General features: G+C 37.8%; 2 protein-coding genes across 4 annotated transcripts in view; one reads left to right on the plus strand and one right to left on the minus strand.

The window, feature by feature from the left end:
- Nucleotides 1-24,098, plus strand: part of METAP1 (methionyl aminopeptidase 1) — a 24,530-nt gene continuing 432 nt past the window's right edge. The window contains exons 1-12 of one of the 3 annotated variants that reach the window (XR_014027147.1): nt 1-234; nt 3,285-3,336; nt 4,358-4,470; nt 8,424-8,484; nt 10,009-10,100; nt 10,233-10,316; nt 10,774-10,912; nt 12,535-12,666; nt 14,665-14,808; nt 15,879-15,944; nt 17,402-17,906; nt 23,393-23,528. Coding sequence is in view for 1 of the 3 variants with exons in the window: in XM_081333106.1 (XP_081189232.1) it covers nt 121-234; nt 3,285-3,336; nt 4,358-4,470; nt 8,424-8,484; nt 10,009-10,100; nt 10,233-10,316; nt 10,774-10,912; nt 12,535-12,666; nt 14,665-14,808; nt 15,879-15,944; nt 17,402-17,565 (1,161 nt within the window). In the remaining 2 variants the exon portion in view is untranslated. Of the gene's footprint in view, nt 235-3,284; nt 3,337-4,357; nt 4,471-8,423; nt 8,485-10,008; nt 10,101-10,232; nt 10,317-10,773; nt 10,913-12,534; nt 12,667-14,664; nt 14,809-15,878; nt 15,945-17,401; nt 19,179-23,392; nt 23,529-24,098 lie in introns of those variants that run through there. The other 2 variants (XR_014027148.1, XM_081333106.1) reach the window with 2 other exon arrangements.
- The window catches only part of LOC308671100 (alcohol dehydrogenase class-3), an 11,174-nt gene continuing 8,458 nt past the window's right edge, over nt 21,383-24,098 (minus strand). Inside the window, exons 7-9 of the mRNA XM_081333109.1 lie at nt 23,928-24,063; nt 22,942-23,080; nt 21,383-21,691 (exon numbers count right to left, since the gene is read on the minus strand). Coding sequence (XP_081189235.1) covers nt 21,667-21,691; nt 22,942-23,080; nt 23,928-24,063 — 300 coding nt within the window. The 3' untranslated portion in view covers nt 21,383-21,666. The remainder of the gene's footprint in view (nt 21,692-22,941; nt 23,081-23,927; nt 24,064-24,098) is intronic.

The raw sequence follows: 24,098 nt of genomic DNA on the forward strand, positions 1-24,098 counted from the left end.
AATCGGGAACCTCCAGGCCGAGAGTTCCGCCTTTCCCTCCGCCCTTTCCCGGTGGCTGCTGCCGCTGCTCTCCCGCCGTCTGCCTGGGTCGCTCCTGTGGCGGCGGTCGCAGCAGGCAGCATGGCGGCGGTGGAAGCCCGGGTGTGCGAGACGGCGGGATGCAGCAGCGAAGCCAAGCTGCAGTGCCCCACCTGCATCAAGCTGGGCATCCAGGGATCCTACTTTTGCTCGCAGGTAAATCGCCGCTGCTCGGGGCGCCCTTTGCCCGCCAACGGGCGGGGCGGCGGAAAGCTTCGGCCGCAGAGGTTCCCCCGACGGGCGCTTGGTCCGAGCGGGGCCCCGGCCGCGCCAGCCCGCCTTCCTGTCGGTTTGGAGACTGGGGGTTCCGGGACGCGGGTCATGCCCGCGCCTGGGGATATATGTGTGACGGCTGCTGCCCTGCTAAGGCAGGTGTGAGTCAGGCTGGCTGGGCCCGGGCCTGTTCTCTGGCCGCCCGAGCACGTTTTGCTGGGAAGCGAGGAACTGAATTCAAAGGGACTAAATGGTGTTGCCGAGATTTCTGCATTTCTGCTAGCAGGGTCTGTCTCTCTTTTTCTCTTTCGAGTTTGCCTTCTTCCTTTGGTTGTTGCTAAGGGAGAAAAAGCCCTATCATTCAACCTGAAATTCGATATATAGAGCAAAGGACTACAACGTCCATTCTTCCCAGTGATGTCACTTGTAGTCTCAACACATCCAGCTCGGGTAGGGAAGAGTGATCTAAAGCCCTAAAAAATCTTTCTTACCGTCCCTCTTCCTACCTTCGCTCCCCGCTTTTTATAGGGTTTTCTGCCCTGGGAGCTCACATGTCAGAAGTGGAAAAATCTAAAGCTAGGAATAGGCCCCATAAATGCTGAAGGACAAAGCAGTCAAAGCCTGACATCTCTCCCCCCCCCACTTTTTATTGGTTCTGTCATCAAGATTCACAAGGCAGATTTAGAGGGGGGGGGGGAAAGGGCTGTGTTCTTCCTGCCTGTCAACAAGTAATTGTTGTTGCACTTTGGATATTTTAGTTTATTGCAAAGGAAATTTTTGCCAAAACTTTACCGCTAAAGACAGCCTACAGGCTAAGGTTTTGATATTAACTATAACAAGTTTCTGTGTCAAATTTGAAGAAAATCAGGCCTTGGCACCAGAACCATTCTAAATTTTCCAATGTACTAGGAGACCCTGGAATGCAATCATAATTAAGAGAGATTCTGAACATGGGTGGTCTGCGTTGTCTTCATCTAATATCATGGCTTTATTTCCATAGTTCAACTTTTAAAATCAGTCTTTTTTAAAAGAAAAATCTCCCTTTTTCAAAGTTCGGACATTTCTACCCTCCATGTAGAGCAGGGGTGTCAAACTGCTGGCCCACAGGCCAGTTGCATCATGCGGAGCCGCGCCCACCCCAGCTCCAGCAGTGCAAAAAAAAAGTTGCAATACATCGCAACACGTCACGTAACATGGCTGGTTTGACACCCGTGATGTACAGTATTCCTCTGAATCAGCTTCAGCTTTTGGTGACAGTATGAACATATCTATGTAGTTTTACTGAAATTAGTAGAGAAATCACCTTCCATGATTTTTCCCCAGAATGTTTTTTCAATATTTCAATCTTACTAAGAGTTCTTGGGTGTCTTGGTATACCACCCAGGTATTATGCTCATATGAAATTAGCCTAAGTCAGCTAGCTGTGCTACCTGAGCTGGGTACAGAAATTTGGGGAGCAATTATAAGGAAGTGTCCTTTTTTCCTACTGCAAATCATACTTAAGTACACAGTACTATAAGTCTGATTCTTTTATCCTATTAAAGAATCCTGCTTGCAGTTGGACCTGAATTCATATTTGTGCACACTAGTAAAAGCATAAACCGTAGTTTTGCATGTAGTGCAAAACACACATGCAATGTCCATTAAGAATGACATGAGTGTGGAAACTCAGGAAAATTTGTATACGTATGTACGTACTTGTTTTACTTACATGGTTTCTGTGGTATTCATACAAATATATCTCTACTAGGTTTTCAAGGAAGAAGCCTTTTGCAATCTTCTTTGATTATAAATACTTTCATTGGCTTCAAGTTAAATGTGCTGGAGGGCCACAAGATTAGACTCTGCTTCTGTCAAGTTTTTAAGGGTTATGATGCGTGAAATCCATTTGATTATTTTTCTTAAGAAATTAATACAAGAAATCAAAATGAAAAAAATTAAAAGGCAGCAACCACCTCTGTGTCATTAACAAATTAATGTATAAAGATGAGAGTTGGGAGAAAAGGAAATGGGAACATCTTTGTGTTAGGTTTTTGCTCTTCTTACAAATATAGCAATAGTTTTACAAATTATGAACAAAGTCAGGCTTGCTTTTAATAGAACTGGGTTGAGGAAAATATTTGCATAGGAAACCAGGTTGAATCAAGCATTCAGAATATATTTTTGAAGGATTAAAAAAAAGATAGGTGTGTAAATGTTGCACATATGAGGAATTCAGCAGCCTATCTGGTGCTGTGCAGCTGCCTTTTGCAGTGACTACTCCAGGCTAAGGTAGGCTCCTGAAAGACAGGATTGTAAGAAGAAACCATCTCTACATGTTGCCTTAGGCTGGATTTAGGATTTAGGCTGGATGTAGGATTTAGCAATGGTTGGATTTCCTCCATGCTTTTGCCATGATTTTTGTTTTGGGCTGCAGGAAAACTTTATTTTTTAATGGTAGGCTATATCCAGTAGGAGATGTGATGGTGGGTATTGTGCTATCTAGCAGTGCTGTGAATGTTATCATTTAGGCTCCAGGAAACTGTTTTCCATTTTAAAATGCCAAAAATTATGTTCTATCCCCATGTGTTTTCTACAGTTGTTCATGTAGTCACAACATATATTGCCATAAAAGAGAGTCAGAGTTGCCTTGAACTGAGAGATGTGTGGGAAATAAGTTTGATAATAATAATAAAAAGATATGAAAGGGTTCCATGTTTCCAGTCCAAGACTAAACTAAGATGTTTTTAAAATGCTTAAAAAACATAGGCTTTAAAAACATACTACACATATATAAAAGCAATATTAGTCATATATACTTTCATGTCAAGTGGATTTTGAGCCTTATCATTAAAAAGAAATACAGTTAGTGTTTGAACTGAAGTGCAGTGAGCTGTAAGGAAAACCTTTTTCCTTCATCTTTCTAGAGTGTGGTTTACCTGTGGAACTATGTTAGCCATATAAAGTTGATCTGTTTCAATGTATTGCTAAATTTATATAATTTCCCTTTTTAGGAATGTTTTAAAGGAAGCTGGGCTACTCACAAATTGCTACACAAGAAAGCGAGTAAGCAAGTACATTATTTTGATTTTATCATACTTCCTTTACAATCTATTTTGTTGGTAGTGACATTGAATCATCCTAAAATCAATCTGTAATAACTCTGGTTGTTATTGGTATAATAAATCTGGGTTTGTAGTCTGAACTGATGTATATTATACAAGGATTCATAGAGGACTAAATGGTCTTTTGTATAACACACCCAGTCTATGTGTTGCACTGAATGATGCTTTGCTTAATTATTGTTTGTTGAATTTGCTCAATTGGCTGGATTAATGTACATATAGTTGATAATTCAGAGCAGCTGGATTCACAAAACACAATGGGATAATCACACCATATTATGGCTTAGCATGGTGTATAAATCCAGTCTGCATGTCAGGGAAAAATGATTTAAGTTATTATTTTTCTTGATTCCTTTTTATTACTATATAGATTTTCTTCATTTTTTATGGAAAAACATTCATACACATGGAAAGCCACAACTGTAGCTTGCAATGGTACAATCATTAAAGTGATCTGATACTTTAGTCCCTTTCTTAAAATATTTCTGATTGCTTTCTAGACAATGCTTTTTACATATTAATAGGTTTCTATGTCTGCAAGGGACCTTGGGCTTTAGTTTCCTAAACAGTTGTGATCTTTCACTACTTTAGGAATGGTGTTAAGACATGACATATTTAAAAAAATAAGCTCAGAGTAATACAGAGGAATTGAAAAATAAAGACACAGTATCATTGGAACAGTAGAGTTTTGATAGCAAATCTCGGCATGCACCCATTGAAAATAGGCAGGGCAAGACTAGGCTTGTGCTTTAGTACTGACTTGGATTTATTTCTTTTTTATAATTTTTTGGCAAAAGTGATCCTTATACAAATTGTATCTGAGTTAGATTGTACAGGAAAAGCAAGCATGCAGGGGAAAAATTTAGATTTCTAAAGAAGAGAGTGGAAAGGAGTTCCAATTTCTGATGTTTAATGAAGTTTTTTTTATTAAGATCAGTAATGATTCTGCTTTTGTTTTATAGAAGATGAGAAAGCAAAACGAGAAGTTTCTGCCTGGACTGTAGATGGAGACATAAACACAGATCCCTGGGCTGGTTATCGATATACTGGGAAACTCAGGCCACATTATCCACTGGTAAATAGGTGAAATAACTGAAATGTGTCACTTTGTTCAGTTTTTCCGCCAGTCAAACCACAGGAAGGTAATTTTTTCGTGATAGTTCTCCCAGTTAGAGAACGTGATTGTCCAATTATTTTTTAAAGATGTGTGCACATAAAATAATTTTGATGGTTATTTTCCCATAATATATATCAGATAATTTAAAATAACCTACTATTCATTAAAGAGAGAGTTTTATGGAAACTAACAGATTGTATTATTTGTCTTTCATGAAGATAGGATAAGATTATTTGTCCTTCGGGAGATAGGGCGGCATATAAGTCCCATAATAAATAAATAAATTGAGTCCACTTCCGTGAAGGCTTATAAAAATTTTAAGTTTGTTAATCTCTAAAATGCCATAAGATTTTTTGTTTTACGATAGCAATATGCTGTCCCTTTTAGAGACATAATACTCCAGTAGAGGTAGTCCATGACTTACAGTGGAAAAAGTGTCTTAAGACTAGTTCTTGCGCTTACTACTGTCACAGGATCTCCGTGATCATGTGATCAAAATTCAGGCGCTTGGTAACTGGCATATATTTGCAACAACTGCAGTGTCCCAGGGTCATGTGATCACCATTTGCAATCTTCACAGATAACATCTAACAAAGTCAATAACTGCATCATTTGCTTAACAGCTGCTGTGATTCACTTAACAACTGTGGCAAAAAAGGTTGTAATATTGGACGCAACTCAATTAACAACCGCCTTGCTTAGCAAGATAAATTCTGGTTCCAATTGTGTTCAAAAGTCAAGGACCAACTTTATAAAGAACAAAGGAAACATTAGTCATCTATTTTAGTGGGTGGTCCATAATATAAGGGTTGGTCTTTATTCCGCAAATATTTTCTTAGCTTGGAAATGACTGTGCATATAAACAGCAGCTCAGTTTGATAAGAAGAAATCAGGCATTTTAAAATATATTTTTAGAAGAGGTCTTCCAACTTCATATAGGCTCTGGGAAAAAGTATTTTAAGGCCATTCTAAATCTTGACAGGTGCAGATAGTATAGTGAGTGACTAATAATATATTAAATCAGGATTAGTTAAACATGGTTTTTGAAATAACCATCGTAATTAGCTTTGAATGTAGCACTAAGCCATAATAAGTGAATTCATAAAAGAACCAAATTATTATCAGTTCCTGTTATATGTGAACTAACATGTAGAGCTAACTGACAAATAAGTTAGTTCCTGCCCTGATAAAACCTGCTAACAGAATGTTCAGGTTTTTTGCTAGGAGATAAACTCACATACAATAGTATCTCAGTCTTTGAAGAAACACTAACTTTAAAAAATAATTTTCTGTAATAATAGGTGCAGTAGTTGACTATGGTGGTAATGTAGATGGTAATTGCAGAATCAAAAAAGGAATGAAGATAGAATAACGTCTATTCCACATATTAGACCAGTATCTCCCTCCTTCATTACCCAAACCATTTACTAGAAGATCCTTTTTACCATTTATCAGAAAGTTCTTATATAAATGTCTCTGTTGTAATTAGGTAATGATTCATGTGAAGAAGCCAAAGAAAAACTTTTACCCAGTTCTGGGCAATTTACCCAGGTTTGTGAAGCAGTGTATTAGATTCAAAGTTTGTTTTGCTAATAGTTCAGAATTAAATCTTGATTGCACTTTCAGTTATGTAGGTCAACCATGGTTTAGATCTCTGTTACCTGCTTCCATTTTCTCTCTGCTCAGTGAGTTATGATTTAGTTGCAGTTATACTTTTATGATGCTGGGCTCTCCTGAGACACAGTTATGTCTTCTCAAATCATTGTTGATGTGATTTGCAAAGCTATTTCAGAATGTGTTTCTATGTCTTCTAAGGCTTTTATGACATTGTGTAAGAGCATAGGAAATTGCTCTACATTTTTGTAAAATCTTTTTTTCCTTTCAATAAATTTGGTTAAACGAGATTTTGAGAATCTTGCTCTCTGGTTATAAGCAGCTGCTAAATGTGTAAATTCTTCTGTATATTGCAGAATTAGTTACTGTCATTCATATAATAATGATTTTGGTAGTTTGTAAGCTATAATGCCAATGAGAACTCCCAGTTTGTTGTCTTGTTGGGTGTGTCTATAAAAAATTTGGGATACTGGGTCTGTATAGATCAGGGGGCTCCAACCAGGGGTGCTTGAACCCCTTGGGGGTGCAAGGTGATATTCCAGGGGGTGCGAAAACTTGGGTTTTCAAAGTTATAGTGCAGTGATGGCGAACCTTTTAGAGACCAAGTGCCTAAACTGCAACCCAAAACCTACTTATGTATCGTCAGGTGCCGGGTGGGCATGGCCCATTGGGTGGGGGTGGCCCATTGGGTGGGCATGGCTTCAGTGGTAACGGCAGACTGGGTGGGACTAAAAAGTTCAATCAATCAATTCCAACTTTGCGAGATCTTTCCCCCCCCCTGCGAGAAATTGAAATTGATTGATTGATTAAACCTTTTTTTTGCACATGGCGGTGGAGGCCTAAAGCGAAAAGGTTTTATAAACCCAGCTGAAGGCCTAGGACTTGGGCGATGGTGCGCGTGCCCACAGAGAGGGCTCTGCGTGCCACCTGTGCCACGCTTGCCATAGGTTCGCCACCACGGTTATAGTGTATATGCATAATTTGTTGCCGTTATTTCAATCTTTTGTAAGGGGTGTAAGAATATATCAGAAGTGTTATAGGGGTGCTGGGTATAGAAAAGGTTGGGAACCACTGGTGTACATGCTGCATTTCCTAGAACAATGATTTGAGACATCCAGTTTAAAATGGAGCAGCAGGCTTCCTGCAGTGCTTCCACAATCCTTAAAGTCAAGGGCATGTTATCTTGTCGGGTCTTGTTATTTCAACTCAGAAAGCAAAGAAACAAAACAAAAATGCAAATCAAAATATAATTGAAGCAGTACGCATTTAATATTTTCTCCTTCTGCATCACTGAATATTCTAGTTCAGTAGAAGGTTTTTGGAAGGCTCACATAATGCCTTGAGAACTTTAGTGGTATGCCAGTTACTGAATTCTGTTTTGCCTCTAACATCCAGTTGTCAAACTGAGACTTCATAAGTATACAATTACTTCAGTAGCTACAAAAAGGTATAGTGGAATTACTGAAAATTTGGCTATTGCCCAAACTTGAGTGTTTTATCGTTTTAATTTGGGCTTCATTCCTGTAGCTCAGGATTTTTAAGCTGGAGCCACCTTAGAGAAATCCTCATTAGAGGGAGAGAGGTAGGATTGGGCAACTTGAGTATTAAGAGAAACCCATTTCCTAAAGTGTTAGACTGAACCAGAAGCAGAAATAGTATTTTCTTCGCATTTTGAGCCTGTAATTTAAGCATCTAAACTAGAAGAACTCTTGATTTCCAAGCCCAGGAGTTCGGTGTGATTGCTATGTTTCAGAGTAACATGCAGATTGGTGAAGAACTGAAAGACTTTAAAGATAGGCATCTTGGGAGGGTTACTCAGGAGATGAACACTTTTTCCCTAGGGTGTGCTAACTAGGCTTCATGGAGCTAAGGATCCCCAGAGGAACGTGATTGGAGTTCAGTGTTGATTCTTCTTCATCTACACCTTGTGAATTGCTTTTGTGTGTGCTTGTCTTTGTCTCCAGTTCCTGTCTCTTCTCTTTGATTCCTGAACATCTGTCTACCTGGAATATTGTCTCTTCCTTTGGATCTCGGGATTATTTTTATAGTTTGGGCTCTTAGGCTGACTTCTAGCTATTTTTGCTGATGTCTCCCATTGTTGTGTCTCCTTTTATCTGACACTGGCTCATCAAACAGCACACTTGGCTTGCGGCTCTTGGGTGGGAGATTATAATATGTGCTTTCATTTGATTTGAAAATATCCATTTTATAGTTTGTTTTCTAGCAACTGTCATCCGTATTCAGAGTGACTAAGCTAATAAATATATTTAAACAGATCTTAATTGTGCTTTATTTAGATGCCAATGAGGCCTGTGCCGAGTTACATTCAAAGGCCAGATTATGCAGATCACCCTTTAGGTAATTATAGGCATAGTACAACTTTCATTTGTTGAACCTGTGATTAATTTAAACTGTGTTAACTATTTTCTTTTTCAGAATGGGTACCGTATGTCTATAAAACATTTGGATGTGTGCTGCAGGTTTGATAACCAGTTGCATTAGAAAAAAAAGCAAAAACATTTTTTTCAAACAGAAGTTATTTTTGAATTTCATAAACAAGCATTAGCCATCCTTTGTTGGGTAACACACATTTGGTCACACTATTTCACTGGATAACTCTGTCATATGTTTGAGAAGAATTAGGCGAAGTTCAAGTAAGAAGGTGTGTCCTATCCAGTGTTTCTTTGTTTTGCTCCTGTCTTTTATTAACATCCCTTGTCCTTTAAAATTATTTCAGATATAATTGCAGACTTTATATGCAAAACCTACCATTCTGGAATGAAACATTCTAGTACATTTCAACACCAGAGCATTCTGATTTTTCATCTGGATCCAAGCTGATCCAACCACACATAAGAGATCAGACTCCTAGCCCATCTAGTTCAGTAGTCTGTTCTCACAATGGCCAGCCAATTGCACAGGAAAGCCCTCTAGAGCAGGAGTGGGCAACCTTGGCTCTTTTATGACTCATGGACTTCAACTCCCAGAATTCCTGAGTCAGCTGGGAGTTGAAGTCCATGAGTCATAAAAGAGCCGAGGTTGCCTACCCCTGCTCTAGAGTCTTCCAGTAGACAGCCTTCAGAGGCACTTACATTACCATCATGCTAATAGCCGTTAATCCCAACTCTTTGGAAACCAGCTGGTAGCTAGGATTACATTTTGTGGCAGTGAACTTCAAAGCTGAATTACTTATCGTGTAAAAAAGAATTCATTTAGTCAGTCCTGATTCTTTTAAGATTCAGTTTTAATGAATGTCTTCTGGTTCTTTTGGGAGGGAGAAAATACATTCTCCTTGTCCTGTATATCTCTACACCGTAGGTAATTTGTACACCTCAGTCATGCCCTTTCTCATTTGCCTCCTTTCTAAATGAAAAAGGCCCAAATATTGCAATCTCTCCTCACAGGGAAGCTGCTCCATCTCTTTCATTATCTTCCTCTGAACCTTGTTTAGTTCCACTATTATCATTTTTAAAGTGTGATGCCCAGAACTGCACACATTATTCCAGATGTGCTCACATCATTGATTTATATTAACCATTGACTTGTTTGTAAATGCTGTTGTAGTTTACTGAAAGCAAATCTTCTATAGCTTTTACATGCAACCAACATGCATTTGTTTCTAAAATTTATTGTGAATAGATACCATTTCCTAGTATAATATAATAGTTGAAATCTGGGGCTGGGATAAACCAGATTTAAATTCCCACTGAACCACAAATTCCCTAGTGATTTTTGAACAATAATCTCTCAGCTCATTGGGTGTCATTGTTGGGATAAAATAAGAGGGCAGCTTTATAAGTTTTCTAACCTTGAGCTTTCTGGAGGAAACACGGGAAATCAATGTATTAGTTATTATAATACTGACAATTATAATCCTTTTAGGTATGTCCGAGTCAGAACAGGCCCTTAAAGGAACATCTCAGATAAAGATCCTTTCTTCAGAAGATATAGAAGGGATGCGAGTTGTATGTAGGGTAAGTTTATACTGCACAACATTGGTTAAAATGAAGTAGATCATGCTTACTTTGAAAATGTCTTTGCATAATAATATTTATTCCATGGAAAATGTTTGTCATTTGAATAATTTCTGTTCCTTTATTCTGCAGCTTGCTAGAGAAGTCTTAGATGTTGCTGCCATGATGGTGAAGCCAGGTGTAACCACTGAAGAAATAGATCATGCTGTTCATTTAGTAAGGATACTTCTTCAGTGTGGTTCTGCTTTTTGTTACCATATCTTAAAGCTTAGATACTGTGTTTAATTAAAAAAAAACAGCTTACTAAACTCCTGCATAGTTAGGAGTGGTATATAACATTAGTCCATAGTCCTCAATATTGCACCTGTAGCACCAGTGCATTCCTGACACTTTTCTGCAAACCTGCCAGACTCTGTTTTACCTGACTTCAGTTTTTCCCTAATACTTATAAATAAAAATTGGAAGCTAATATGTTGTCGGGCATTACATGTATTTTAAAAACCCTATTGGGTCCCAAATAGATCCTTGTTCCAGGGAGAGATTAATTGTTTAATCCTATATAGTTGAATTTAGTCCATCTTTCAGAAATTATGCTTGCTTAAACCTGCTGCGTTTATTAAAATTACACTTTAAAATATTTTTGAGTGAAAAGCTTATTTTAAATTCTTTTCAGGCATGCATTGCCAGAAATTGCTACCCATCACCACTGAATTATTATAATTTTCCTAAGTCTTGCTGTACATCAGTAAACGAAGTCATCTGCCACGGCATTCCAGACAGGCGACGCTTACAAGAGGGTGATATTGTTAATGGTAAGAAACTTAAATATTTTCATGGGAAATAGTATTTGGGAAGGATATTGCCATTGGAGAGAGTATCTATGTAAACATCTATCTCACAATGATATCCTTCCAAAATATTAGTTTTGTTTTGCTTTGATGATTACCAGATTCCAAAACATATACAGGGAAGCTTACTGGTCATAGTGCATTCATCTTGGCTAATTGTGTACAGATGCAACTGATTAAATTCTGTTTGTTTCTTTACTACAACTTTTACATTTGTTCAGAATTAAAGCCATATACCTTACAGTAGCTCTTTTCTAAAAATTTTCTTTGCATCTTCCAACTAACTGTCCCTTTTGGTTGTCAAGCTTTTTGAGAGGAGCTTGAAAATTATTGTTTTCAAGCATGATTCACATGGAGTTCTCCTTAGAGGATTTATTGAGATGAAAAGAATAGAGAGGTACAGGAATTTCAAACAAAACTATTTCTAATTTACATTCAGTTTATCTCTGTGTAGTTCATGACAGGGACTCATTTTGTTTTCCCTGTGAACTGGCAAAGAAGCAAGAATGGGAGTGCTGAGAACAGGACTTTTGCGAACGTTTGTATACATAAGAGACCCTTGAATGTTTATCAGTCTGAAAAACAATTCTTGCATTGCCATATTAGATTGTAAATTATATTCACATGCTGATTGTATGGATATTTCTTCAGATGCCTTTTGGGAATCACCATGAGAAACTTTCTATTTTTCATTTCTGACCATTCGACTCTAAACAGAGAAATTGGGGGGCTTGATTATCATGTTGTTGGCATAGCCATTTATATTTTCAGCTTATTTTTCAATATTCATACGCCATGCACTCTGAGAGTCTGCTGGACTAGTTTTTGTTTTGTCTTCAAAAGCAGCCCAAATAAAACACATTACTTTGTCTCAACTGTGAGATGGTAAGGACAGAAATAACAGAGAGAAACCAGAGCATCCTTTTGCAGAAATGTTTGCATTTGATTCTCAGATGTAGCTGAGCAAAGGCTTTCCTTGGCCCAAACTCTATCTGATGTTTTAGAGTAGTTATCAGTCCAGGAAACCCAAGGTTCCAGATAAAATATTTCAGAGGCATTATAAACATATCAGACACTAAATATGAAATTATACTGGCCCTAGATTTTTAAGAAGATTTTTAAGTAGAGACTAGACTGTCACTTTTCTGAAATGGTATAGATTCTCCTGCCTGATCAGGGGGCTGGACTAGAAGACCTCCATGGTTCCTTCCAGCTTCTACTCTACTCTACTCTACTCTACTCTACTCTACTCTACTCTACTCTGATAATTTTTGAATAAACAGTCACTTTGTCTTGCTGAGAATTTATCTGAATCTTAATATTGTTTTCTTTCTAGAGCCTAGCAGTCACCAGACATTATATAGCTGAGTGTCATCTGTATGTTAGTGATATCTTGCCTCAGACTGTTGGTTTACCTTAGTGGTTTCATGTAGATGTTAAATAAAATGGGAGAAAAAGAGCTGAGTCCTGGGGCAGGCACACAATGCTTTCTGATTTTGTGATGTGGTTTTTATTTTTGATTATAATCTTGTTACGATTGCAAAAACAGAATGTGGAAAATGCAGTGTTCCTGTTGTTTCTTGTAGTGGACATTACTGTTTATTGTAATGGTTATCATGGGGATCTCAATGAGACATTTTATGTTGGAGAAGTTGATGAGGGTGCAAAACGATTAGTTCAGACAACATATGAATGCCTAATGCAAGCAATTGATGCAGGTAAGAGCTTTTTGAAACCTGTGACTTTCAAGACTTACTTCCTTTTTACACATTTCAGACAGAAGATCAGTAATATTGAGTTTTGCCTCCCTTCAGGAGTCTGTATCAATCAACATGCTACACTGTTCCAAATTGCTGTAATTTTATTCCATTTGGTGGGGATGACTGGATTATTCAAAATGATTAATTTTAACAGCAATAAATGGGCTAAATAAAGTTTTATAAATTGATCATTTTCAGAAGCAATAGCTAAACATTAATGGAATTGTCAAGTTTAGAATTCTTTGCTGAATATTTGACAGTTGCAGTCTATCTTGTAAATTTGTGTCATCACATAATATTGGTGACAAAAGTGTTTTGAGGCAGATAGTGAAAATGAATTAATGAAACATAATGAAACTTAATCACCTCTCTAGGCATCCTAAACTTGTAAAATGGTTATTTACTGGAGGCAGTTCACATTCTGCAAAGTCCAGGCAATGAGCTTGCATAACAAAAGAATAAATTAATCTGATTTATCAAAATTCTTCCCTTGGAGATTTAGCATTTTCAGGGGAAACTAATACTCATACTTAAATAGCATGGAAAGGTTTTCTTTTATGTTGCCCAAGGAATAGTTAAATGGCTGGATTGAACACTATGTATGTTTTTATTGAAAATCCATAGTGAACTATTACATATATAACACTTTTCTCAACAGTTAAACCCTGGAGAGACCCAGAGGAAATTTTCTTCTCTTAAAGCACAAATATATATTACTTGTGGTAATTAAAGGAGAAAGAGTTAAAAATATTACGATTTTTAAGAAGCATACAAAAGAGAGTGTATACTTGCCATGATGTTGGCTTGCCTTCCCTAAATATTATGACTTAGTAAAAAGTAAAGGTAAAGGTTCCCCCGCACATGCGTGCTAGTTGTTTCCAACTCTAGGGGCCGGTGCTCATCTCCGTTTCAAAGCCGAAGAGCCAGCGCTTGTCCGAGGACGTCTCCGTAGTCATGTGGCCGGCATGACTAGACACCAAAGGCGCACGGAACGCTGTTACCTTCCCACCGTAGTGGTCCCTATTTTTCTACTTGCATTTTTACGTGCTTTCAAACTGCTAGGTTGGCAGAAGCTGGGACGAGTGACAGGCGCTCACTCTGTTATGCAGCACTCGGGATTCGACCCGCCAAACTGCCGACCTTCTGATCGACAAACTCAGTGTCCTAACCCACTGAGCCACTGCGTCCCTTTATGACTTAGTAGCTCTTCCCTTTTCTTGCCTATAAGAATCACAGTGGTTTACAAGACAAGACGCTGCTAAAGCACTGTTCACTAAAACACACATATTAAAATAGGATTCTATCATGCTAAGCTATAAACAACAACTGGGTTCATGTGTTACCTTAAGCCATAGGCCGAACCTGGCCAGAGGTCCATGTTTTCAGCATTTGTCACTTGGGGGCGAAGCAGATGCCTTCAGGAGGCTCACAAACATAGATAACCCTTTTCAGCAGTTGCTCCCTCTTATTCGGCAAATGATGCTGTTCATGATTTCAGAGGTAATATAAGAGCCATCAAGTCCAATAGCTGTTTATAGCCTGATCCTCCATGAATGTATCCTTTATTAAAATTAAGCTGGTGGCTGCCATCCTATTTAAATACAGCCATCCCACAAGCAATGCAAACTGCATTATGCCTTGGTTGTAGCCATGGAACTAGTGTCTGAAAAATAGAAATGATACTGTCTTTTGAGCCTGGGCAGCTAATAAGCTTGTTCTTCCCTAGAGTATTCTGTTCAAATGTTCTGTGTGTCCAAATTTTAAACCTTTACCTTTGAAAGTGCTTGATCAGAGACTTACTTCCTTTTCTTTATTTATTTTTTTCTTGTCATAAATTCTGAGCTCTTGTGTAATTCTTTGAGGGAGAATGTGCACGTGTGTGAAAGAAGAGAATATGTGCATAAATACTGACTTTTATTTTCATTGTGATGTCTAAGCCTATGCATTGCTTTGCAGTAAAGCCTGGTGTACGGTACAGAGAATTGGGAAATATTATACAGAAACACGCTCAAGCCAATGGATTTTCAGTAGTTCGGAGCTACTGTGGGCATGGGATTCATAAGCTTTTCCACACTGCTCCCAATGTGCCACATTATGCCAGTAAGTATAAGCAATACCTGCTGTGGCTAGCTGTGCTGCAAGCAATCAGCAAACCTTATCATATCCTATGTTTCTATAGTTGGTGACCTTAAAAGGCAGTGAAGCAGGTCTTGGAAAAGACATTCACATATCTGCATCTCAGTCTTTAGGAGCATCTTAAAATGGGTTGGGAAGCAGACAGGCATACTTCTGTAATCAGCACCTTAATTGCCTGAAGCGGTTAGTATTATTGTGGATATATTCTTTAAAGGCGGCTCCACAAACAATATATTTTTAATAATCCGAACAATTCATCCTGCTATCCCATTCTTTCCTAGTCAGCCTGTCTGCCTGCTTTCTCGCATCCTCTGGTTAATCACTCAGATTGATGGAAGTGTTTCTCAGTAGATGTGGAGAGTGATGGATAGTAAAATGAGACTGCATGGCTGTCCTGTGGTAAATCTTACCATAAGATAAGATGTCAGGTGCCGGTGAAGGATTTTAAACTCATTTCTTTGGTAAGTGGTGTTATTGTATCATTTGTATGAGATGAGTAACTACATAAATCATATAACTAATTAAATAACATACCTAGCATACACATAAGCAAATGTCTACATACATTCACTTATATGTGTATTCTAGATATTTTATTTATGTAGTCACTTATACAAGGGACTGCATCTTACAAGAAGAATTAAAAAACAGAAAAACCCTTGACATAATAACCCCACTTACCAAATAAATGAGCACATTAACAATAGCATGTATACATTTATTTAGGTGGAGAGGAAATCACTAGAATTGATTTAAGTTAGGATTGGCAGCTGTAGGTAGGAAAATGGGAATTGCAAAGGATTTTTGTCAATTCATTTTTTCTATCTTTTTGTTTTGGGTGAATTATTTTATACTGGATCCAGCTTTCAGTAGCTCTATTCATTTATAGTAAATGAAAGAAAATAAAAGGAACAGAGTTTTTTAACTGTACAAGTACTGTATCACTGGGGTACTTTAGCATTGTCTTGTATTTTATTCCTGCCTTGTCTCTGAGAATTAATCATTTCCCAATAACATTTTATTGCGTTTCCCAGAAAATAAGGCTGTTGGAGTAATGAAGCCTGGCCATGCATTTACGATAGAACCAATGATCTGTGAAGGTAATATGTTGTTATGAAGCTAAGGAATTCTGTTTCTAACTAGAAATTTCTTGAAATTAATTTGGGAGCTAAATGCATGAACATTTCCTAGTCACTGGCGAGCTGCTATCTTGTAAGCAAAGTGTATTCCACCTGTTGAGCAGAAATCTTGCTGCATATTTTTGCCTAGTTACATTTTTTCTTGAAGGTACAAAAGATTGTATTCAGGATTGTTTTTATGCTATGCCTAAACTACCTTACAGTCTCCCTAGTCAGTTCATACCAATTTCTAAAAAATCCACATTACCCATTTGCTTTTTAAAAATCAGCATAATTGAATTATTAAATATACTTTTGAGTTTCATGTATGTAAATAAAATAATAAGAGGTCATCATTTAAAAGAGTTAAGATGACCTCCCTTTTAAAAAAATATATCTTGCACAAACTGGCATATATTGGATCCTTTTGCATATTGTATTGTTTTCATAGAGATAATTTGTTAAAATATATAAAAACTAAGTAATAAGAATGCAATGAAGCAGAGACCATAAGGATATGGAGCCTGTAAATGGTCTATATTACCAGGGTAATACCCAGAGTAGAATATGTGAATAAATGTTGTCCATATAGCAAAACTATTCTAACGATCAGTGAACTGGGAAACGAGTTTTTCCTTGTGTTTATTAAAATAAACCTTGGGGCTGGGAAAAGCATGAGCATTAGCTAAAAGATCAACCTGTCTAAAAGGTTATCTTTTCTGGAGAATTGATTGAAAAGTAGCTTCTGAACAGCACCAATAAATTTTCTTATGTTTAGACCATTCTTAGAGGTTGGGGAACAATTGCCTCCCCAAATAGAGGAAGAGGAGGGGGGGCCATGTATTCGCTTTTATCCAACATGATTGTAGGGGAGAATATGGCAGGATTATCGACTTTAATATACTTCTTCCAGAGATCTTGTTTAATGAAAAGCAGGCCAAAATGTTTCTATGTATAAGCTATACAGTATGCCTAAATAAAAAGCTAAAGTTTTTCTTTTTTTAAAAAAAAAAATGAACAATTGATGATGCTACCCCAAAGTTGCTTTTCCAAAAAACAACTGGACTTGTTTTTTTTTTCTTTGAAAACATTTCGCTTCTCATCCATGAAGCTTCTTCAACTGAAGAAGCTTCTTGGATGTAAAGCGAAATGTTTTCAAAGCAAAAACCTTGTGGAAAAAGCACCTTTTTGGACAACCATGACTGGATGTTTGAGAATCTCCTTACACCAGGGGTAGGCAACCTCGGCTCTTTTATGACTCATGGACTTCAACTCCCAGAATTCCTGAGTCAGCATAGCTGACTCAGGAATTCTGGGAGTTGAAGTCCATGAGTCATAAAAGAGCCAGGGTTGCCTACCCCTGCCCTAGACAGTTGAAGAAGCTGCATCTGTTGTATTATGTTCATTCTCTGTGTTGACTCTGTTTATGTTGTCATTAGGTGGCTGGCAAGATGAAACGTGGCCCGACGGTTGGACAGCCGTTACCCGAGATGGCAAGCGGTCTGCTCAGTTTGAGCACACCCTCCTAGTCACAGATACTGGGTGTGACATCTTAACCCGGCGGCTGGATAGCATTCGTCCTCACTTCATGACCCAGTCCTAGTAAAAGCCATGTGAAGAGCTTGAAATGAGCGTTTGTACTATGCATTTTACTAATGTACAGGATGAAAGGGGGAGTCAGTCACCTGTTTTCTTGTCATTGTCTATAGGTAAGAGAAATGCAAATCTGCATCGTACAACTTGGAAGAACCTGTTGCAGAGGATCCCCAACACTGTTTGAACTTTTTAAAAGAATTTCCAAGTAGCACCCCTTTGTTTTCCTTTCCATCCACCAAAAGAAAACCACAGCCAAAAGAAAAACAAAAAAAAAGCTGGGATTCAGATGATTTTGTCACTGCTACAGTCGTCAGCTGGTGTACCTAAGACAACATTTTCATGGTGAATGTGAGAGCCTATCTTAGGTTTTGAACTTTTCTTGTTCCAAAGGCAATCCCTGCTTAGCTTGTGCTGCAAAGGCAGTTTTAAACAGGCTAGGCTTTCATCTGTTTACAACTCAGAGGTGGCATTATATACTAAAAAAATGAAACTAGTACTGTGTACTAGTCCCTCTAGAACCTTGTCTGCTTTCCCTCTACCATTTTGGTTGCCTCTGTTGTAATTGTACATAAAAGTACAATAACTTCTAGTTAAGTGAGGAGAGTTTGCCTTTGACCAGTGGTTCTCTGTAAAAAGCCGTAAAGTGAGGCAGGGAGGCCGAAATTACTGAGATCCTGCCTGCTTTGAGCTTTTACCAAATTACAGCTTCAAGATGGGTAGCACTTGATAGCCAATAAGGGTCTAAAATTTCACTAGTACAAAGCTGTTATTCCAATTGAAATAGAAAAAAATACAAAGAATTCCTGTCCACCATGTATATTACATTTGTGACTTTCTATGACTTCATTGCCATGATCAAATGTTTGTCCACTGTAGGGCTCGCTTGGGATTGATATGATTTCATCACACTAACTCAGGGGTCTTCAAACTCTGCCCTTTTATGACTCATGGACTTCAACTCCCAGAATTCCTCAGCCAGCATGCCTGGCTTAGAAATTCTGGGAGTTGAAGTCCATGAGTCATAAAAGGGCCGAGTTTGAAGACCTTTGCACTAAATGATACTTTGGGATTGTGAGATGCAGCTGTCAGGAACTGGATCAGAAGCAGGTCTTAGGTGCCGTCACAGCTGGCCAATGTAAAGGAAGCTATTGTAGTAAAGATAATGCCCTTGAAATGTGCACGATTTGGGCAGCCCAGAAAATCATTAATCTTTCCTCAAAGGCCCTTAGACCAGCAACCAAAGTGACGGTGTGGTAATGTCCCCTCATGCGCTGTATGAGTTGGTTATACAGATTTACCATGTCAGGGAGGCTTAATTTTGTTGGCCATTGGCTGTTTCCATCTAGCTTTGTATTCTGTAATGAGAATGATTTTTCAAACCACATTTTTTTTATTCTGGTGCCTACTACGTCCATAGTGTTGAAGTACAGCAATGGAAATGAAGACAAATAAAAGTCATAAAATCATGGGCATAATATACTCATTTCTGCTCTGTGTTAGTTGTAAAATCACTGTAAGCTGTTTAAATGATCCCGGCTTCCATCAGCAGTATTTGACTTTATTGTTCTTTGGAAGTTGAGGACAGGTGTGGCAAAAAAGGTAAATTATTTATTGAAAGGAGATTAGAAATCATTTGTTCTTTGTGTGTGTGTGTGAAAGAAGTGCAGTTGTGACAGGGCAGCTAAATGAAAGTGCTATTGTTGCTCTGAGAATCTGCTTTGCTTATTCTTTAGGAAAAGACATTGTGGGGGACAACGTCTTTAAAAAGGCTGGCTCTAGAAGTTAATATAACAAAGGGTGCATAGAAAGAAATGTAACATTAGTTAATGAACATTTGGCAAAGAGAAGCTCAGACAGAAGACTGCTGACATGTCGGGACTCCTGGAATTTCATGGTTTATAAAAGAAAGCTGAAGAACAGCGTATCTAAGTTGAGCATTGTAAAGTTCCAACAGGAGAAAACCTTCAGAAAATGGACCTGAATGATGTGGCAGAACATTGAGGTTCTTGGATCAGAAGGAAGGAAACCAGCAATCAAGGGATTAAGCCAAGGAAGTCAAATGGTGTCTTTGACCAGTGGGTAGAACAGAAAAGCCACCAAGTTCAGATAGGGAACAACAGCAGCAGAGAAAATGTGCTAGATGAGGAATGATGTCAATCATGCACCAGTTGCACTTTTGCTTACAGAACCAAATTTTAGATGTACTTTAACACTGACCTGATTTTGGCTTTATTTTGGCTAGATTCATATATTGAGTTGCATAAACCTCAGCTGGATAAGATATAAACCATGATTTTACAAGCCTTGGTTGGTTTTATACAACACCCTTAAGGCTAAAAAAATCAAACTACATTACGGCTTGATATGATAGTTGAACTGCATGTTGCCTTTACCAAAAGGCCTTCTAATTAGAACCATGTACTGTATGCGAATTGAGTGCTATATTTACTGCACCACATGAAGCAACCTGGGTTCCCATAATGATAGTCCAAAGTGTGTTCCTTTTCATTTCTCTGATATTTTTTTAAGCAACAGCTTGAAGCACATTAAATACCAAGACATTTTTGGAAAACAAATGATAGCTGCTCATGGACTTTGCTGCCTCAGATGTAAAAATTAGCCTCACTGGGTCAGAGTAGTATTATAAACTCTATGGCTCTCCCTGACATTTTGGTTATGGTATATCAGCTATCTCCAATGACCTAAAATAGTTGGCACTTTCAAGTACATTTCTCGTCACTGCACAACGGAAGGGGGAGAAAATTCATCTGGTCTAAAGGTTGAAATGCAGGTTAATTTTACTGCACCAGTCTGTTACGTGTAGTTTTTCTAGTCACATCCATCTTTACCAGTTACTAGTTACGCTGAGATGAACCTTTTCTCTAGGACAGGGGTGTCAAACTGCCGGCTCATGGGCCGGATGCGTCACATGGAAGCCGCACCCACCCCATTGCCGGCAATGGCAAAACTGTCCCAATACGTTGCACGACATAACGTGATGTCGTGAGTTTGACATGTCTGCTCTAGGAGATAAGAAGGCTTAGGTCCCAACTTCTACTTAGAAGACATGGAGCTATAGCCCTTTCCTACCAAATTCCCTTTCTGGTAACCAGAAAGATTGTTTGCAATAAAACCAATCACCATTATCTCAGCTGATTTGTGAGAATGCCCCCATGACATTTTCAAAACTTCAAACATGTTTAACATTCCAGAAAAATAAGGAATCTTTGAATTGTACCTTACATGTCAAAAAAAAATATATATCCACATTTGAAATTACTGTGGAGCAGTGGATTTAACAAGAAAGGTAAAACCCAGTTCTAGTTAGCAAAAATGGTTTCCTTTGTAATCGTAGAAAAACATTATTTTCTCCATCATAGCTTTTAAAATCATCTTGGTGATGTCTCAGGCCCTGGAACTGTCTTATGTCAGGTATATCCAGAAGTTATGTGAACTGTGGTCCCACACGTTGGCCATTGGGAAGGCTGGAATGGAACATATATTTCTGAGCAATTATCAGTGAAATACATGAGTATGGGGAATCTAATCTAGATCAATTGGCGGGACTTCTTTGCTTATTGTTACTCCCCCCCCCCAAAAAAAAAGAATAAAAGCTATAATAGGTCTAACTTGGAGCTGAGTTATTCACTCATAGGGTTAAATTGTTCTTGGAAACCACAAACAGCCAATTACTGTACTTTTTTTTTGCTTGACTTCCATTATCTCTACTGAAACAAACCAGAACTGCTTAGAATCCCTGAATGGGTATATGCTATTGGGTAAATCTGAAAGGGAAAAAAAACTTCACACATATATCCTTATAAGGTAATGCCAAGTTTTAATCATGATTCTTTTTCCAAGGGGAGAAATACCCTAAACTAATTATTATTGGTAGTATCAAAAGAAAAATAGTTCCTGATCTTAAGTAAACCTACAGTTTAATCTACATTTTGATTATTTCGATTCACTAAGATGTATACAGCATTAAAAAAAGCAGCTGTGGTGTGCTATTTCAATGTTTTTAGTTGCAGAAGCAGGTTCCAACTTGATTATTGCAATTATTCCAAAAAGTGTGTTGAAAAGTTTGAACATTATTTCTTCAGATCTTTTAAAATTTCAGAACAGTTCGGATGCTATAAAGAGGAAAGACAAACAATTTCAAACTGTAGTTACACTGTACCATAAAAATAAGATTTCTTATTGTATTTACAAGAGAAGTAAAAAGATTTCTCCCTAAATTATGCAAGATGTGGCTTATAGTCATCAAGAAGACAATCTTTTACAGGCAGGGAACATTATTTTTTTCTGGTAAATAAGACATTTAAGAAAATTAAATTATTGGAGGTAAGTAGAGAAGTATTTTGTATTCTAAACTTAAAATACCTTAAGGGGAAATCATGCTAACATAAATCAAAGATTTGTTTGTAAAGTAAAAACAAAAACGCTCTTAACACCCTTCTCCAGCCTATGTACTTTTCAGATGTGAGGACTACAATTCCCAGAATGCTCAGCAATGCCATCTATTTGCATATCAATCTTAGCAGTTTAAACAGTTTTTTCCCTTTTTCCTTCCTAGCTACTCTTTTATCCCTTTTCCAGTTTTTATTTCATCATTTCCAGTGAAAGGAAAGGAAGAGAGGATGATATGGCACCAACTGGAGGATTTTTGTGTACTGTTTTTTATCAGTATGTTTTAGAAGATCATCTTAACTTAGTCATATTTTCAGATAACTGTTGTAAGTCTCCATGCGTTCAGCAACTCTCTTCCCATCAAGTGCAACTGAACAGCTGAATTAATGTATTTTTTTTCTGTAACTCACCCTTTGCCCCCTCTCTTTATCTTTTTGAGTTTCCCTCTTTCTACCCTCTTCCCATGTAAGATCGCAAGGAAAAGGCAGAACGTTTAAATTTAAGATGAACATTCTGGTCACTTGCTCCTCTCTGAGGCATTAGGCTACAGTTTTACAGCCTTTGGGGGAGAAAAACTATAGCACAAGCTGTCTTTTCTATAGACAAAGGTACCTTTAACATCTTGCCGAAGCAGATGTGCTCCCACATCAGAAGAAAACAAGAAATTTTAAATGGATCTACTCAAAACCTTGGAAAATACCCCGGCACCCAAACTGGCATATTGATATGGGTTCCCATTCAAAGGGAGTTGATCCAAGTAACATGAGATACGATAAAAAAAAGTATAAAAAGCTGAGCCACTATCAATAAACAACAACAAAGCAAAATAGAAAAAGGATGCAAGGTTACAATACTAAATGGTAAATCTTTGGCCTACCCAACTAAAAGTAAGACCCATTCTTTAGTAGGATTTATTTCTAAAAAGCCCTGTATAAAATTGTGTTATAATCTTATTATGCAGCAAAACATTTACCTCTTTCCAGCATGCATAAGTTCAAAGGCTTCATTAATTTGCTCAAAAGGTAGAGTATGGGTCACAAATTCATCCACTTTTATTTTTTTGGACATGTATTCAGCTACCAACTTTGGTATACTGTCCACGCTTTTCCAACCTGACACGGAATAAAATTATTACTTAATGCAGAATCAGCACAGGATAAAATACTATTCAACATAATTACAGCAGTATCAGGTAACAATTCAAAAATTACAAAAATCAATCTCAAAATCCAAAACAGATCTTCAACCACTGTCAGCCTATAATGCAACTAAAATGGTAAGTGCAGGAATGGACATTTATTTTTTTGTATAAGAAAGAGTTGTGCCCCACATCATTTGTGTCTTGTTTTAAAAATGATGTATCTTACATAGAAGATAATCTAAGGATTATACATTCTAAAAATTATAGAAACTTTTTTCTTTAGAACGTAGGAATACAATCAGTAGCAACTTCACCATCACCTCTTAAAGTGCTGCCAATTTTGAGTTTCAACTTAATGGGTTTAAATTGGAGAAGAAGAGAAAAAAATCATGGAGGAGATACTGTTTGCTGGGCAGAATGTAAGAAAAATATTTTTAATTTGGTTATCTTTTATGTTGTCCACATTCATTTTCCTCTCTATCCATATACAGTTCCCAACACATTCTAAAATACCTGTATGTAGTCTTTAACATCACACAAGTTGGGCACCAAGAACACATGAGTGAGAATGTATCCTATTTTCAAATAAAGAGAGGGTGGGACTGAATGCTATAGTCCTTGCAGGGGAGGGGGGCTCTTCAGATAATAATAAATAATAAACCTTTATTGTCAAAGTACAACATGTGTACATTGAGATTAGCTGAGCCTCCCCTCCTTCAGATGCTGAAGTTCCAACTTCTATCAGTACTAGCTAGACTGGAAATGGAGAAGATCCCACCTCAGCAACATCAGTATGTTGTATCCTAGCAGAGCTGTACCTCCAAAGGCAGTCCCTTTCCACGTTCGTCCAGTAACCAGCTGGAATGGACGGGTAGCAATTTCTTGACCAGCGCCAGCAACTCCGACTATCACACTCACTCCCCAGCCTTTATGGCATGCTTCCAAGGCTGCTCTCTGTTGAATGTTAGAAGGGAAAATGAGGGAACACA

This window comes from Vipera berus (genome assembly GCF_964194415.1).
Source record: "Vipera berus genome assembly, chromosome: 7".
Taxonomy (NCBI): domain Eukaryota; kingdom Metazoa; phylum Chordata; class Lepidosauria; order Squamata; family Viperidae; genus Vipera; species Vipera berus.